General features: G+C 45.0%; 1 protein-coding gene across 1 annotated transcript in view; it reads right to left on the bottom strand.

The window, feature by feature from the left end:
* LOC140409300 (dedicator of cytokinesis protein 2-like) overlaps positions 1-14,543 on the bottom strand; it is a 1,572,852-nt gene that overhangs the window by 384,987 nt on the left and 1,173,322 nt on the right. Inside the window, exon 32 of the mRNA XM_072497681.1 lies at positions 12,392-12,450. Within this exon, the coding sequence (XP_072353782.1) occupies positions 12,392-12,450 (59 nt within the window). The remainder of the gene's footprint in view (positions 1-12,391; positions 12,451-14,543) is intronic.

Raw genomic sequence — 14,543 nt, 5'->3', positions numbered from 1 at the left:
GCCCAATCCGTGTCATTGCCAACCTGGCACCTGGGCACCTTGGTATTGCCAGCCTGGAACTCTGGCAGTGCTCCTGTCAGGGCCACCCAGACACTCTGGCATGCCAGTCAAGCACTGCCAGGGTGCCACCCTGCACTGTCCCCGACCTCCCCGGGGTTCTCTAATGACCTGGAAGAACCCCTCAACTGCTTTTGCGCCTGGTCCACGTTTGTGTGGCGAGGTCTTGTAGGCGCAGCCATTGAGTACCCGTCGCCAGGTGAATCCGACGTCCAGGTATTTAGCGGCTCATTTAGGGGCAGCACAAGTGGATAGCACTGTGGCTTCACAGCACCAGGGTGCCAGGTTCGATTCCCCGCTGGATCACTGTCTGTGCGGAGTCTGCACGTACTCCCTGTGTCTGCGTGGGTTTCCTCCGGGTGCTCCGGTTTCCTCCCACAGTCCAAAGACGTGCAGGTTAGGTGGATTGGGCATGATAAATTGCCCTTAATGTCCAAAAAGATTCGGAGGGGTTATTGGGGTACGGGGATAGGGTGGAAGTGAGGGATTCCGTTGGATTTCGTGAGACGTTTCGAGCATAAGGGGTATCAGCATAACATCACTAGAAAGGAACTGCATTGTGTGATCTAGTCTTAGCTTCACTTTTGCTTTCAGCAGAGCACACACACACCTATGAGGTCTTCAAGCTTTATATCTACATACAACTGTCCTCATGTGGCTAGTCATAATAAATGAAACCACAACATGTTTTTGTAATCTGTTGTGAGCGATTGATGCACTGTGTCCTTTACAAACCCCTGGTATTACAAGAACACGACATGGTGATCAGACATAGAGACAGGTGGTGGCAAGATTAAGCACAGGTACAACAGGGTGAACAGTTTCAGAGAGTTTTCCATGGTGTGAGAAGACCCTCAACATTTTGGTCAGACTGCAGGACAAACAGCATCAGAGAGTGTTGAAAATGCAGCATGGTGACTGAGGAGGAAAACTTTGAAGACACAACCCCGAGCTCGTGCTCAAATAAAGAGCTGCTGATCCGATAGATCGCTCGTGATGAGATTGCAGGGCTCAGTCTGTCGGATCCGTGAGTGGGTCTGCCTTTTGAGAGCACCAGCACCAGGTTAGCTCGGTTGGGAAAGGCGGGAGGCCAGGATGGGAGCCAGATCGATAGTGAACGAGGGAGATTCAAACAAAAGAAACAAATTAAATCTCAGAAATTGGGCCAGAGGAGTTGAGGTTAAAATGGGTGGCTTTGGGAGTTGCTGAACACAAACTTGAATAAAAAGCAAAGTTGCAATCAGTCCGTGTGTTTGACAATAAATCATTGTTCCAGTTCAACAACTGCATGTTCTGTGTATGTCATTGCAACGGTGGGATCACCGAACACAACAAAAAGGATATTGTCAGAATGTCCACAAAATTCTCCAGTTTGTATTGGGAAGTAACTGACCTTCGCTCCAAATTCAAAATGTATAAACAACGGGCAGAGCTATGGGGCGGGATTCTCCGTTAGCCGGCGCCGAAATCGGGGCGTGCGATTGGGCGGAGAATAGCTCCCAAAGCTGAAATCGTGGCAGGCACCAGTTTGACATTGAATCGCGATGCTCCGCCTCCTCGAAAACCGCATCAATGCGACACACAGCACACGTAGTTTAAACACCTTTCACTCATCATTAGTAGGCCCACCCGCGATTCTCAGCCTCCGGTGGCTGTTGAGAGGGCCTACGGACGGTATCCAGAACCACCATACTTCGCGGGCAGTCGTGCCGCTAGCCGGGGGGCTTCTGCTAGGGTCGGGAGGGGGCAGTGGGGGGGTGGCCTTGAGGTGGGCTGTGGGGTTGGGGTGGACGGGTGGCAACACCATTACCGCAGCCAGCAAAGCAGCCATTCAGCTCCCCATGCTGCTAAAAGCCTGTCTTAGACCTGGTGCCCTGGGTCGTATAGTTGACCGTACCCCCCCATGCCCCCTGGCCCCAGCCGATCCATCAGCTGTATTGTGCGCTCCAGCACAACCTGTCCCATCTTATCGGCCCCGATCAGTGTGTGTGTGGGGGGGTGTATTGTTTACACGCAGCTGCAGCTTGTCAGTCCTGCGAGTGTCCATCACAGACCCGGCGATTCCCGCGCCATTTTGCGTGGGATTCAATGGTGTTCCACGTGGCACCGGTGCTAGCCCCTCACTGGTAACAGAATCGGTACAGGTGTGGCGATGATTTTTATGACATGGAAGTCCACGGATTCTCCATTGGCGTCAACACTTAGACTCAGGAACGGAGAATCCAGCCCATGGTTTCTTGGTTCAGTGTATTTGAAGTAGACAAGCCATAAAAAGTCACCTCGCAATAGGGAACGAAGGCCCGCATAAGATGACCATGTCAGGATTAATGATTATCAGGGAGACAACTACTCTGGAGATAGATGCCTCACAGAAAGGTCTGGGAGCATGCATGCCACAGAAAAGCAAACCTATTGCATTTACTTCAAAATCTCTGTCTGTCACATACTCCAAAACAAGCAGGAAACAATAGTTTTAGTGTTTGGAATTGTGTATTTACATATCTATATATTTGGTCAAATATTTTTGGTGGAGATGACCACTAGCCACTGGAAATGAGTTGGTGAAAACCATTGACCAGTGCACCACCAAGATTGCAACATGTCTTGATAAAGACTCATGTTACAACTGTGAGATTGTGCGCAGGAATGTCTGGCCCCTCCTGCTGACAGGAACCGTTGGTCCCACCGAAGCAAACGGAGATTTGAACGGCTCAACACATCCGCTATGAGGAATCCTGCCGCGATGGTGTCAAAACACCCAGGCCTAGGAACAAGCCAAGTAACTTGATGATCATATCAGATACACTGAGCAGATTGCCGAACCCAGCGGAAACAAAACCTATATTCTTACTTCTACAGGTTGACTTCATTGACATCACAATTGAAGATGTTCTCCAATTTGATGTGGTAAAATTTGTGCAATGCAAATGCCAGCCACAACAAGAAGAAATGGTGCAAGATTGCACACTACACAATCTGTGGAAAACCATCATTGAAGGATGCCTGATTCAATTCAACATGTCCACAAACACATGCAAGCATTTTGGCCAAGGACAAGCTCGGCATCTCCCGGGATGTCATCCTTCAAGGCAGGCAGGCCAACATACTGGACTCTTTGCAATCTGATATTCTTCAACAACTTCCTCACTCACATGGCATAAATCGGACAAGAAGCCTTGCGAAAGAGACAGTCTATTGGCCGGGTATGAACAATGGCGTGAAGTCATCATCTGGAAGTATGAGGCACTTCAAGAACATATGCAAAGTCAATACAAAGCACCAGTGAATTCATATGAAGTGTCTCCTCATTCTTGGTTCAAAATCACATCTTACTTTCTTCATATCCATGGCACTGACTTCAGTTACTTTAACAGGCACTCTATTATGCGACATTTGCACAATAATTAACCCCACTCAAAGTAGTATTTTCAGTTTATTTGGTGTGCCTAGAGAGATCATCACAGATAACAGTCTGCAATTTATTGGTAAGCCATTTCAAGAAATATGAGAGAAGTGGAATATCAATCACACTACTGCTTCTCCCCACTATCCTAGGTCAAACAGCATAGCTGAATGAATGATTTCCATTATGGAATCTCAAATGTAGACAAATAAGACAAAGTCTACACATTGCAATGTTATATCTGAGAGCGACGCCTTTAAGTGAAACTATTCCATCATAGCTCATGTTTGGCAGACCAGTGGATATTAATTGACCTACTCGTATGCATTCTGCCCTCTCATAAACTAGAGAGAAACTTTAAAACTGCAAGACAACAGCAAAGTACAGAATTGCGAAGTTTACAGTTGGGACAATAAGTTAGCACCCAGGATTTCACAGGAGGTACATGCCAATCAGCCGTGGTGATAAGGATTTGTGATATACGAACCAAGTTCCTATGAAGTATTCACACAAAAGTGGAACGATGGAGCGTAACTGAGCACAAATCAGATCAGTCCTATTGCATCTAGGCCAAGGTCCCAAATGCAGCCAGAAACACCATTTAAAAATGGTGCCCGATTTCTTGTCTACAAAATTATGAGGGGCATAGACAGAGTGGATATTCAGAGGCTTTTTCCCAGGGTAGAGGGGTCAATTACTAGGGGGCATAGGTTTAAGGTACAAGGGACAAGGTTTAGAGGAGATGTACGAGGCAGGATTTTTACACAGAGGGTAGTGGGTGCCTGGAACTCGCTGCCGGAAGATGATAGTGACGTTTAAGGGGCATCTTGATAAATACATGAATAGGATGGGAATAGAGGGATACGGACCCCGGAAGTGTAGAAGATTTTAGTTTAGACGGGCAGCATGGTCGGCGCAGGCTTGGAGGGCTGAAGGGCCTGTTCCTGTGCTGTACTTTTCTTTGTTCTTTGTTCTTCCTGCACTGGCAGGCGGAGCTCATTAGTGCAGGAAATGTAACTAAGTATGGCTTCGGCAGGGCATTCCTCATCAAGGCCCAGAAATGAACCAGAGTTCCATTTAATAGCGGGGTCGTTCTCGGTGCCAACCCCCGGTGAAACGTAACCGACACAGGATTCTCTTTCATTGCCATTAAATCGCGTCCTAAGTGCGGGTGAATACAGGTGTAAATCTCACCCAAAAAGCCAGTGGGAAACACCCCGCCAAACTCGCCCAAAATAAATTTTTTGGGTGAATTCCGCCCATAATTATGATTAAAAGTCAAGCCCCAAGAGCAATATTGAGAGAATACTGCACTGTTCATGATCTTATCATTTGAAAAGAAAATGTTAATCTGAAGACCCACTTGCCCCATCAGGTAGAGGCAAAGATTTCAATGGTACTATTTTGAAGGTGTACAGGGGCATTCTCCCCAGTGCCCTGATCAATGATTATCCTTTTCCATTGTCGTGAAACACTGATTATCTGGTCACTATCACAGTGCTTTTGGTGGGACATTGTAGTGCGCAATGGTCCCCAATAACCAGAATCATCTTCTTTTCCACTAGGTATGGGTGCTGCCAGTGGACAATTACCCTCTGATTTCAGTACTTGTGAGAATTCTTTGATGCTACTCTCAGTCAAATGCTACCTTGCTGTCAAGGGCAGTCACTTTCAGCTCAGCTCTTTAATTCAGCTCTTCGACAATGTTTGGACTGAGGCTGTAATGAGGTCAGGAGCTGAGTGAGCCTGGCAGAACCCAAACTGAGTGATGGCGAGCTGTTTTATTTTGTACAAGTCCTGCTTGATAGCACTGTCAATGGCACCTTCCATCACTTTGCTGATGATTGAGAATAGACCAAATGTGGCACTAATTGACTGAATTGGATTTGTCCTGCTGCTTGTGAACAGGACATAGCTGGGTAATTTTCCGCATTATCGGGTGGATGTCAGTCCTGTAGCTGGACTGGGACAGCTTGGCTCGAGGGTTGCTTGCCTACCTCCGGAGCAATACATGAGCTGTGATATAGTCAGGGTCCATTGCCTTGGACATATTTAGAGCATTGAACATGACGTTCTATTTCTTTTTCTGTGCCTTTTTTCTCTTTACCCCTGTCACTCTATTCTTCTACATCTCTGCATTTCATTACTCCCTAATAGTCTGTGTTTCTGCTTACTTCCAACACACTGTGAGCCCTCCTGCATTGAGGGCAAATGAGAAATGCTTGCCTTGTATGCTGATTGCCAACCTACTTGTGCAACTCAATAGCACATACTGCTGCCTGGAACAAAAAAAAGCGTCTCCCTCTTATCTGAGTCAAGAGGAGAGGTTATCAGCCGTTTTAGGAACTGGAAAAACGAATTAAATTCAACATACCCCTTCCGCTTTTGTAATAATAAACAGCACTCTCTCTCTTTCTTTGTGAACATTATTCTCAATCCCAGCTCACTGCAAAAACTTACCAGTTTGTCCGCTGGACCCATTTGGAAAATTCTTTCCGACTAACATATTCCACAATTCCATTAGCCTTCGGAACACTCCTGACTGATTTCCCTCCATACTGCTATTGTGCTAATCTTGAAAGCTGCACCACAGCAAACAATTTGCAGGGATCAATTTTTAATCAATTCCCTTCCTTAACCTTGAAAACTTCAATTAGGTCAGTCATTAGGCTGCATGAGGCTCTGGTGGCAGAGCAGTTATGTTACCAGGCTAGCAATCCTACGGGCCTGGATTAATGATTTGGAGGCAAGAGTTCAAGTCCCACCACGGCAGCATGGGACTATAAACGTAATTAAATAAATCTAGAATGGAAAGCTCGGAAACTGCTGGATTGTTGCAAAAATCCATCTGGTTCACTAATGGGGCTTTTCACGGTAACTTCATTGAAGCCTACTTGAAATGAAAATTGAAAATGAAAATCGCTTATTGTCACAAGTAGGCTTCAAATGAAGTTACTGTGAAAAGCCCCTAGTCGCCACATTCCGGCGCCTGTTCGGGAAGGCTGTTACGCCTGTTGATCAGGAACCAAAAATCACCCAATTTGGACGGCGAGTAGGTGATGTAGCTGAGCCAGGTCACCGAGGGTAGGTTTAGTTCCACATCATTAATCCTCAGAGATAAAATATACATTTGAAAACACACTTTGAACTCAAAGTAACAAAAACGATTTGACTCTACCCACATCGTAAAATCATCTGGCTCACCATTGGACCTGTGTCAGCTTGCTGAAGGAGCTACCAATTAGTCCCACTTCCCTGATATTTTCAACCTATATTTGTCTCAAAATTTGTATTCACTGTAATGGTTTCTCTGAATTTTAGTTTTTCTTTTCTTAACGTTCTTCAATTCTGTCCTCCCCCATAGGCTTTATAGATGATCCACACTCTGGTATTGGCTGTTAATTGCCAGTTCAGTGTGTGAGTGACCAATGATGGAATCACCATCAATAGTTTCTGTCTGGAGGAATTTCTTCAGCCAGAGGATGGTGAATCTGTGGAACTCTTTACCGCAGAAGGCTGTGAAGGCCAAATCACTGAGTGTCTTCAAGACAGAGATAGATAGGTTCTTGATTAATAAGGGGATCAGGGGTTATGGGGAGAAGACAGGAGAATGGGGATGAGAAAAATATCAGCCATGATTGGAGCAGACTCAATGGGCCGAGTGGCCTAATTCTGCTTCTATGTCTTATGGTCTTATGGCATGGTTGTGCAGATGTCAATTGGCCACCGAAGGTTCATGGTCCCCTTATCTAAGGAAAGGTGTACTCGCATTGGAGACAGTCCAAAGAAGATTCACTAAGTTGATGCCGGGAACGGGGGGATTTTCTATTGAGGGGAGGTTGTGTAGGTTGGGCCTGTACTCATTGGAGTATCGAAGGATGAGAGGTGACATTATTGAGACATATAAAATTATCAGGGGACTTGACAAGGTAGACGCTGAGAGGATGTTTCCTCTTGTGGGAGAGTTTAGGACCAGAGGGCAGAATGTCAGAGTAAAGGGCCACCCCATTTAAGACAGAGATGAGGAAGAATTTCTTCTCTCAGAGGGTTGTGAATCTGTGGAATTGTTTACTGCAGAAGCTGTAGAGACCGGGCCGTTAAGTATGTTCAAGGCTGAGATAGACAGATTTTTAATCAGTAAGGGAATCAAGAGTTATGGGGAAAGATGGGAATTGAGGATTATCATAGCTCCGTCTGGGCTCATTCTAAATTGACATTCAGACAAGTGTACCATCCAGCTGGAGTAATTGCATACAGCAATCAGAAATAATAATGTTGGATGATGTTTTTCCATGTGTTTCCTCATGTGTCTCGGAATGATGAAGCCTGTTCTGGAGCCTCTGTTGCCCTGAGTGCGGAGGTCAGATATGGGGATATCTCAAGAACATTAATAATAATAATTGCTTATTGTCACAAGTAGGGGCTGGTTTAGCACACTGGGCTAAATAGCTGGCTTTTAAAGCAGATCAAGGCAGGCCAGCAACACAGTTCAATTCCCGTACCAGCCTCCCCAAACAGGTGCCAGAATGTGGCGACTAGGGGCTTCATTGAAGCCTACTTGTGACAATAAGCGATTTTCATTGCATTTCAGATACAAAAACAGGCAAACATTTCCAATAATACACAGCCCATTTTTAGTTCTTTGTTTTCCACCATCGAACCTGAAGACGCTGAAGCTTGAGGAATGCAACTTTATGGTTTTATACCTGGATTTAAGCAGAGACCCAGTTGTCTAGAGTGTCCTTTATATTGCAAATTGGCACCCGTGTTGGGAAATCCTCTCAGCTAGGAAATCAGGTATAGTGCGAAAGCCAAAGAGGAGGCATATAAATTGGCCAGAACAAGCAGCAAGCCTGAGGACTTCAAATTTGGAAGGGTAAAATAGAATATGAGAATACACTTGCAAAAAACATTAAAACTGACTGCAAAAGCTTCTATACATATGTCACGAGAAAAAGACTGGTGAAGACAAATGTCCCTTACAGTTCGAATCAGGTAAATTCATAATGGGCAACAATGAGATGGCAGATCTGTTGAACAAATACTTTGGGACTGTCTTCACTAAGTTGGACACAAATAAGCTTCCAGAAATACTCGGGGAAAGAGGGTCCAGCATTAAGGAGGAACTAAAAGAAATCCTTATTGGTCAAGAAATCGTATTGGGGAAATTGCTGAGATTCAAACCCGAAAAGTCCCCAGGGCCTGATGCTCTGCATCGCAGGATACGAAATTAAGTGGCCCTAGAAATAGTGGACACATTGGTGATCATTTTCCAGCATTCTCTAGATTCTGGAATAGTTTCAATGGATTGGAGGGTAGCTAATGTAACCCCACTTTTAAAAAAAGGACGGAGAGAGAAAATGAGGAATTATAGAACGGTTAGCCTGACAACGGTGGTGGGGAAATGTTGGAGTCAATTATTAAATGTGAACAACTGAGCATTTGGAAAGTGGGGGAGGGATCGGTCCAAGTATGCATGGATTTACGAAAGGGAAATCATGCTTGACAAATCTTCTTAAATGTTTTGAGAATGTGACCAGTAGAGTGGACAAGGGTGAACCAGTGGATAATAATAATAGTAATAACAATCGCTTATTGTCACAAGTAGGCTTCAATGAAGTTACTGTGAAAAGCCCCAATGTTGTGCATCTGGAATTTCAAAAGACTTTTGACAAGGTCCCACACAAGAGATTAATGGGCAAAATTAAAGCTCATGGTATTGGGGGTAATGCATTGGCATGGGTAGAGAGCTGGTTGGCAGAGTGAGAATAAACGGGTTCTTATCAGAGGGGCAGGAAGTGACTAATGGGGTTCCACAGGGTTCAGGGCTGGGACCCCAGCTGCTCGCAATATACATTGATGATTTGGACAAAGGAATTGCATGTATTATCTCCAAATGTGCAGATAATATAATTGTAACCTATAATCTTTATTAGTGTCACAAGTGGCTTACATTAACACTGCAATGAAGTTACTGTGAAAATCCCCTAGTCGCCACACTCTGGTGCCTGTTCGGGTACACTGAAGGAGAATTCAGAATGTCCAATTCACCTAACAGCACATCTTTCGGGACCAAAGCGCCTGGAGGAAAGCCACGCAGACACGGGGAGAACATGCAGACTCCGCACAGACAGTGACCCAAGCCGGGAATCAAACATGGGACCCTGGTGCTGTCAAGCAATAGTGCTAACCACTGTGCTACCGTGTCACCCTTCAGCCGGGCGGCAGTGTGTGCTGTGAGAAGGATGCAAAGAGGCTGCAGGGTGACTTGGACAGGCTGGCTGAGTGGGCAAATATTTCGCAAATGCAATATAATGTGGGTAAATGCGAGGTTATCCACCTTGGTGACAAAAACATGAAGGCAGATTATTATCTGAATGGTGGTAGTTTCGGAAAAGGGAAAGTGCAACGAGACCTGGGTGCCATGATGGAACAGTCGCTGAAGGTTGGCATGCAGGTACAGCAGGCGGTGAAGAAAGCTGATGGTATCGCCTTTATAGCGAGAGGGTTTGAGTATAGGAGTAGGGCTCTCTTGCTGCAGTTATACAGGGCCTTGCTGAGGCCACACCTTGAGTATTGTGTGCGGTTTTGGTCTCCTAGTTTGAGGAAGGACATTCTTATTATTGAGGGTGTCCAGCGAAAGTTCACCAGACTAATTTCCAGGATAGCAGGACTGACATATGAAGAAAGATTGGATCGACTGGGCTTGTACTCACTGGAGTTTAGTAGAATGAAGGGATCTCAGAGAAACATATAAAATCCTGATGGGATTGGATAGAATGCGGGAAGAATGTTCCCAATGTTGGGGAAGTCCAGAACTAGGGGTCACAGCCTAAGAATAAGGGGTAAGCCATTCAGGACTGAGATGAGGAAGAACTTCTTCTCTCAGAGAGTTGCGGGCTTGTGGAATTCTCTACCACAGGAAGCTGTTGGGGTCAGTTCATTGGATATATTCAAGAGGGAGCTGGACAGTTCATTGGATATATTCAAGAGGGCCCTTGCGGCTAAGGGGATCAAGGGGTATGGAGAGAAAGCGGGAGAGGGATACTGAATTTGCATGATCAGCCATGATCATATCGAATGGTGGTGCGGCTCGAAGGGCCGAATGGCCTACTTCTGCAACTATTTTCTATGTTTCTATGACACTCTCCTCAAGCAAACCTACTTTCCCCAAAACTGAAATTTGATCCTGACAAACGTGAAACAAGTGAGAGCGAAGCTGCAAAAACAGATATCAAGCTGACTCATGTATAGTATACTTGCCTCGAAGTCAGGAGCAATGGCTCGGGATTTTATTAAGTTGACACAGGATAAGGGTGCGGGCAGTCACCCTTTATGGGCATCATTGTGTGCAGTTTACACTCCGCCCTGCAATTTTAGTGGAGTTAGGCACTTCATTAAGTAGATGTGGTCCACTGCCTCTCAGAGAGGTGAACCATGTCTGAGTGTGGCGTCAAAAAATAAAACCTAGTCACCTACTCTTGGAATTCTTTGTTTGACAGACTTTGAAATGAAATCAAATCTTCTTTCAATTTCAATACTTATTTGAAGGTGAGATGTCTTTTTACTGCAGTGATGGATTGTAGAGCCTTGTCCTGCAATAGCGAGTTGATCATTACATTGAGGTACATTTTGCCATTGGGATTCAGCAGATAAAAGTTAAAGCCAGCTTTTGAGCACATTTTGGACTTTCTGTGGACACGTTTTTGGTCTCGCACAGTTTCACTCTGCTGAGGCCGCACTTGGAATGATTTCCTGCTGTTGAGTTGAGCTCACCAACAGGAATGCCTGTTCGCAGATCGGGGCACCATTTTGATCAGGAGCCTCCATCTTCTCCCACTTTCAGGCCCCCTGCTGACTTTATCACCTCCCCCACTACTACTATCCTAATCTTGTTGAGGCCCTTGGGAACCACGCGTCACCCCCCCCCCCCCCCCCACTCCAGTAGCGATTAATTGCAGAAAAGAAACAGTTGTTCCTGGACTGCTTTGGTTGGCAGGATATCTGGTGCAGCTTAATAAAAAAGATCATCTCCTTTTTCAGTTTCAGTGGACTCCATTGTTAATGTTTCCCATGGATTTCAGGCAGCATGGTAGCCCAATGGTTAGCACTGCCTCCTAACACACCGAGGACTCAAGTTCGATCCCGGCCCCGGATCACTGTCCATGTGGAGTTTGCACATTCTCTCCATGTCTGCGTGGGTCTCCTCCCCACAACCCAAAAATATGTGCAGGGTAGGTGAATTGGCCACACTAAATTGCCCCTTAATTAGAAAAAATTGAATTGAATACTCTAAATTTATAAAAACAAACATAATGTTTTCCCATGGTTTTTATTATAGCTGAACCTACTATGAATGCTTAGCTGAATTTCAAAAGTTGATATCATCCATATCAGCCAGGGGCTATTCACATTTTGATTGACAGTTTTAAAAGGTTATTAATGGATTATATATACTTTTTGTGGTTAGGAAAAATATGTTTGTTTGTTTCTATAACAGATTAACCACTTGTGTCCATTTACATTTTAATAAATTTCATGAATGAGAGCGTATTCAGTATCAATTATGTTTGAGTGAGAGCTCTGTTAATATAAACGATTCCTGGGCACTACTACAAAGGGGAGCAGGGGACCTATCCTTTGTGTGCGGGTCAATATTCATCCCCAAACGAGCATCAGTAAAAGTTCATTGTCTGGTCAATATTACATTGCTGCCTGTGGGACTTTGCTGTGTGCAGACTGGTAGCTGCAATACAAGATTAATTCATTGACAATAAAATGCTTTGGGACCTGTTGATGGCATTAAAGGTGTTCTATAAATGCAAATCCTCCTTTTGTAATATCTTTCAAACTCAAGGACAGAAAATAATGGCGATCAGAAGATGGAAAGGGTGGCAGATTGGTAAGAAAAGTAAAAATCCAGAGTCTTACCCAGATTGTACCACATATCGCGGATTCCAGCCCCGATAATCCCTCTCATATCTCCGTATCTATAGAATACAGAAGATAACTGTTAGTCAATGAGCTCTTAAAGCACAAGTGTTTCTGCACGAATAAGACTAAGACCTTTGTTTGCAGTGTATAACTGACTAAGTTACACATTTATGTAGAATTAGGATTTTGTTCTTTCTTATATGATTACGATTATGATTCTCATGTATTATTATGTATAAAACACTGATTTGGTCTGGAGTACTGCATCCAGTTCTGGGTGCCTCACTTTATGTATGATATCACGACAATGGAGACAGCATAGGAAAAGGCTTAGGAGAATAGTTCCTGGGATGAGGAATCTCAGTTAAGTAGGTAGATTGGCGAAGTGGGGCCTGTTCTCCTTGGGGAAGAGAAAGGTCGACAGGAGGTTTGATCAAGGTGTCCAAAATCTTGAGGGTTCTGTACAGGGTGGATCAGCCAAAGCTCTTCCCACTGGTGGAAGGATCGAGAACCACAGGGCACTGGTTTAAGATAATCGGCAAAAGTTGCAATGGGCGATGTGAGAAGAAACTTGTTTACGTGGCGAATGGTTAGGATCTGGAGTTCACAGCCCAAGAGTGTGGTGGAGGCAGGTTCAACTGAGGCATTCAAAAGGAAATCGGATTATTTTCCGAGAACGCAAAACATGCAGGGCCACGGAATGGTACTCGGAGCGTCGGCACGAACACGATGGGCCGAATGTTCTCCCTTTTCTGCTGTAACTAATTGTGATTCTGTGATACGTTGTTTGCTTCGTTTTGACTTCTAACAGTCCAGTGGGTTCGTACTGCAGCGACAACTGATTAAATAATTAATTTGTTCATTCCCAGGATGCTTCGGGGGATGGATCATGTTTAGAAAGAAAATGCTTTGTCGGCAAGGAGGAAGGTCATAGTGTTGGCAAGGAATGATGACAAAGGGTATCGAGATAAAGAAACGGAACAATGGGCCCAAGGTGATAAACAAGTTGGCCATCTGGTGTTTTGTCAGAAAATGACACATTTCTGGATGTTTTGTTCACAATAATCTTTTCAGGCCAAAATGAATCATCCAGGATAGCACATGTTTATTATAAAATCTTCAGGAGACATGATAAAGTGACACAAACGCAGATAATTGTTAAGGCAAATGTAAAGGTCGCCACACGGCATACAACACATAGATTCCAGCCGGGACTATCGATCATGCCGGTCCCAGCTGCTTTGGCCATGTGGATGGAAGGGTGCTTGGAAGGGAAATCGGGTTAATCATTTGGGCCGCCCCTCCAAGTGAGATGCTGTTGACTGGCTGGCAGAACCCGAAGCCTGGAGCCACAGGGTGAAGAGAGGGAGATGTCGTGTTGGGTGTTCCGATACACAAGCGAACCAACACGGTTGTAGATGGTACAACTCTGTTTTATTATTCTGTATAATAACAACTGTTAACTGCTGGCTGTGGTTCGTACTTCACCAGTTAACCTGTGGACCCAGCCCTAGCACTATCTTAGAGAGGCACTCAGCACATGGTGTATGTCTGAGTGGCACGCTGTGAGCTCTGTGCTCTGAGCTATCTCCTGGTGGAATGAGCGGGAACTGTGGTGTTCCCTGTTTTATAGTGCGTGTGCTCTCACTGGTGATGGGCTGTGATGTTGCGTGTGTGTTGATTGGTCCGCTATCTGTCCATCAGTGTGTGTGTGTGATTGCACCATGATATGTTAATATGGATATCATGACATCCCCCTTTTCACAAGAATATGTGCCTACATGGTAATAAATATTGCTGTGTGGCTGAGTATGTGTGTGCAATATTTACAACATGTACATGAGGCTAAACTATATACATAGGAAGGTGTCAGGTGCAACATAGCAAAGAGGTTGCACCACAGACAAAACAAGTGCAATAACAAATATCGAAAGAGAACTCCTGGAACGACAAAAAGAGAAACACGTTAACATTGTTGCGCAACAAATCAGTGAGTCCAATGTGCGAACAGGCTCATAAGTCCAGTCTAGTAGGTGGGCGACGAATTTGGGTTGACCGCCTCAAGGGTGGGCCAGGATACACCGGCTGAGGAATGGGCCTGGCCACGGGCGATAGAGGAATAGGCAGAGTGGCAGGAAGCTCCATGAAG

The sequence above is a fragment of the Scyliorhinus torazame genome, chromosome 3, assembly GCF_047496885.1.
Source record: "Scyliorhinus torazame isolate Kashiwa2021f chromosome 3, sScyTor2.1, whole genome shotgun sequence".
Lineage (NCBI taxonomy): Eukaryota > Metazoa > Chordata > Chondrichthyes > Carcharhiniformes > Scyliorhinidae > Scyliorhinus > Scyliorhinus torazame.
Note: the sequence above shows the minus strand (reverse complement) of the source record. Positions and strands in the feature narration are given on the sequence as shown.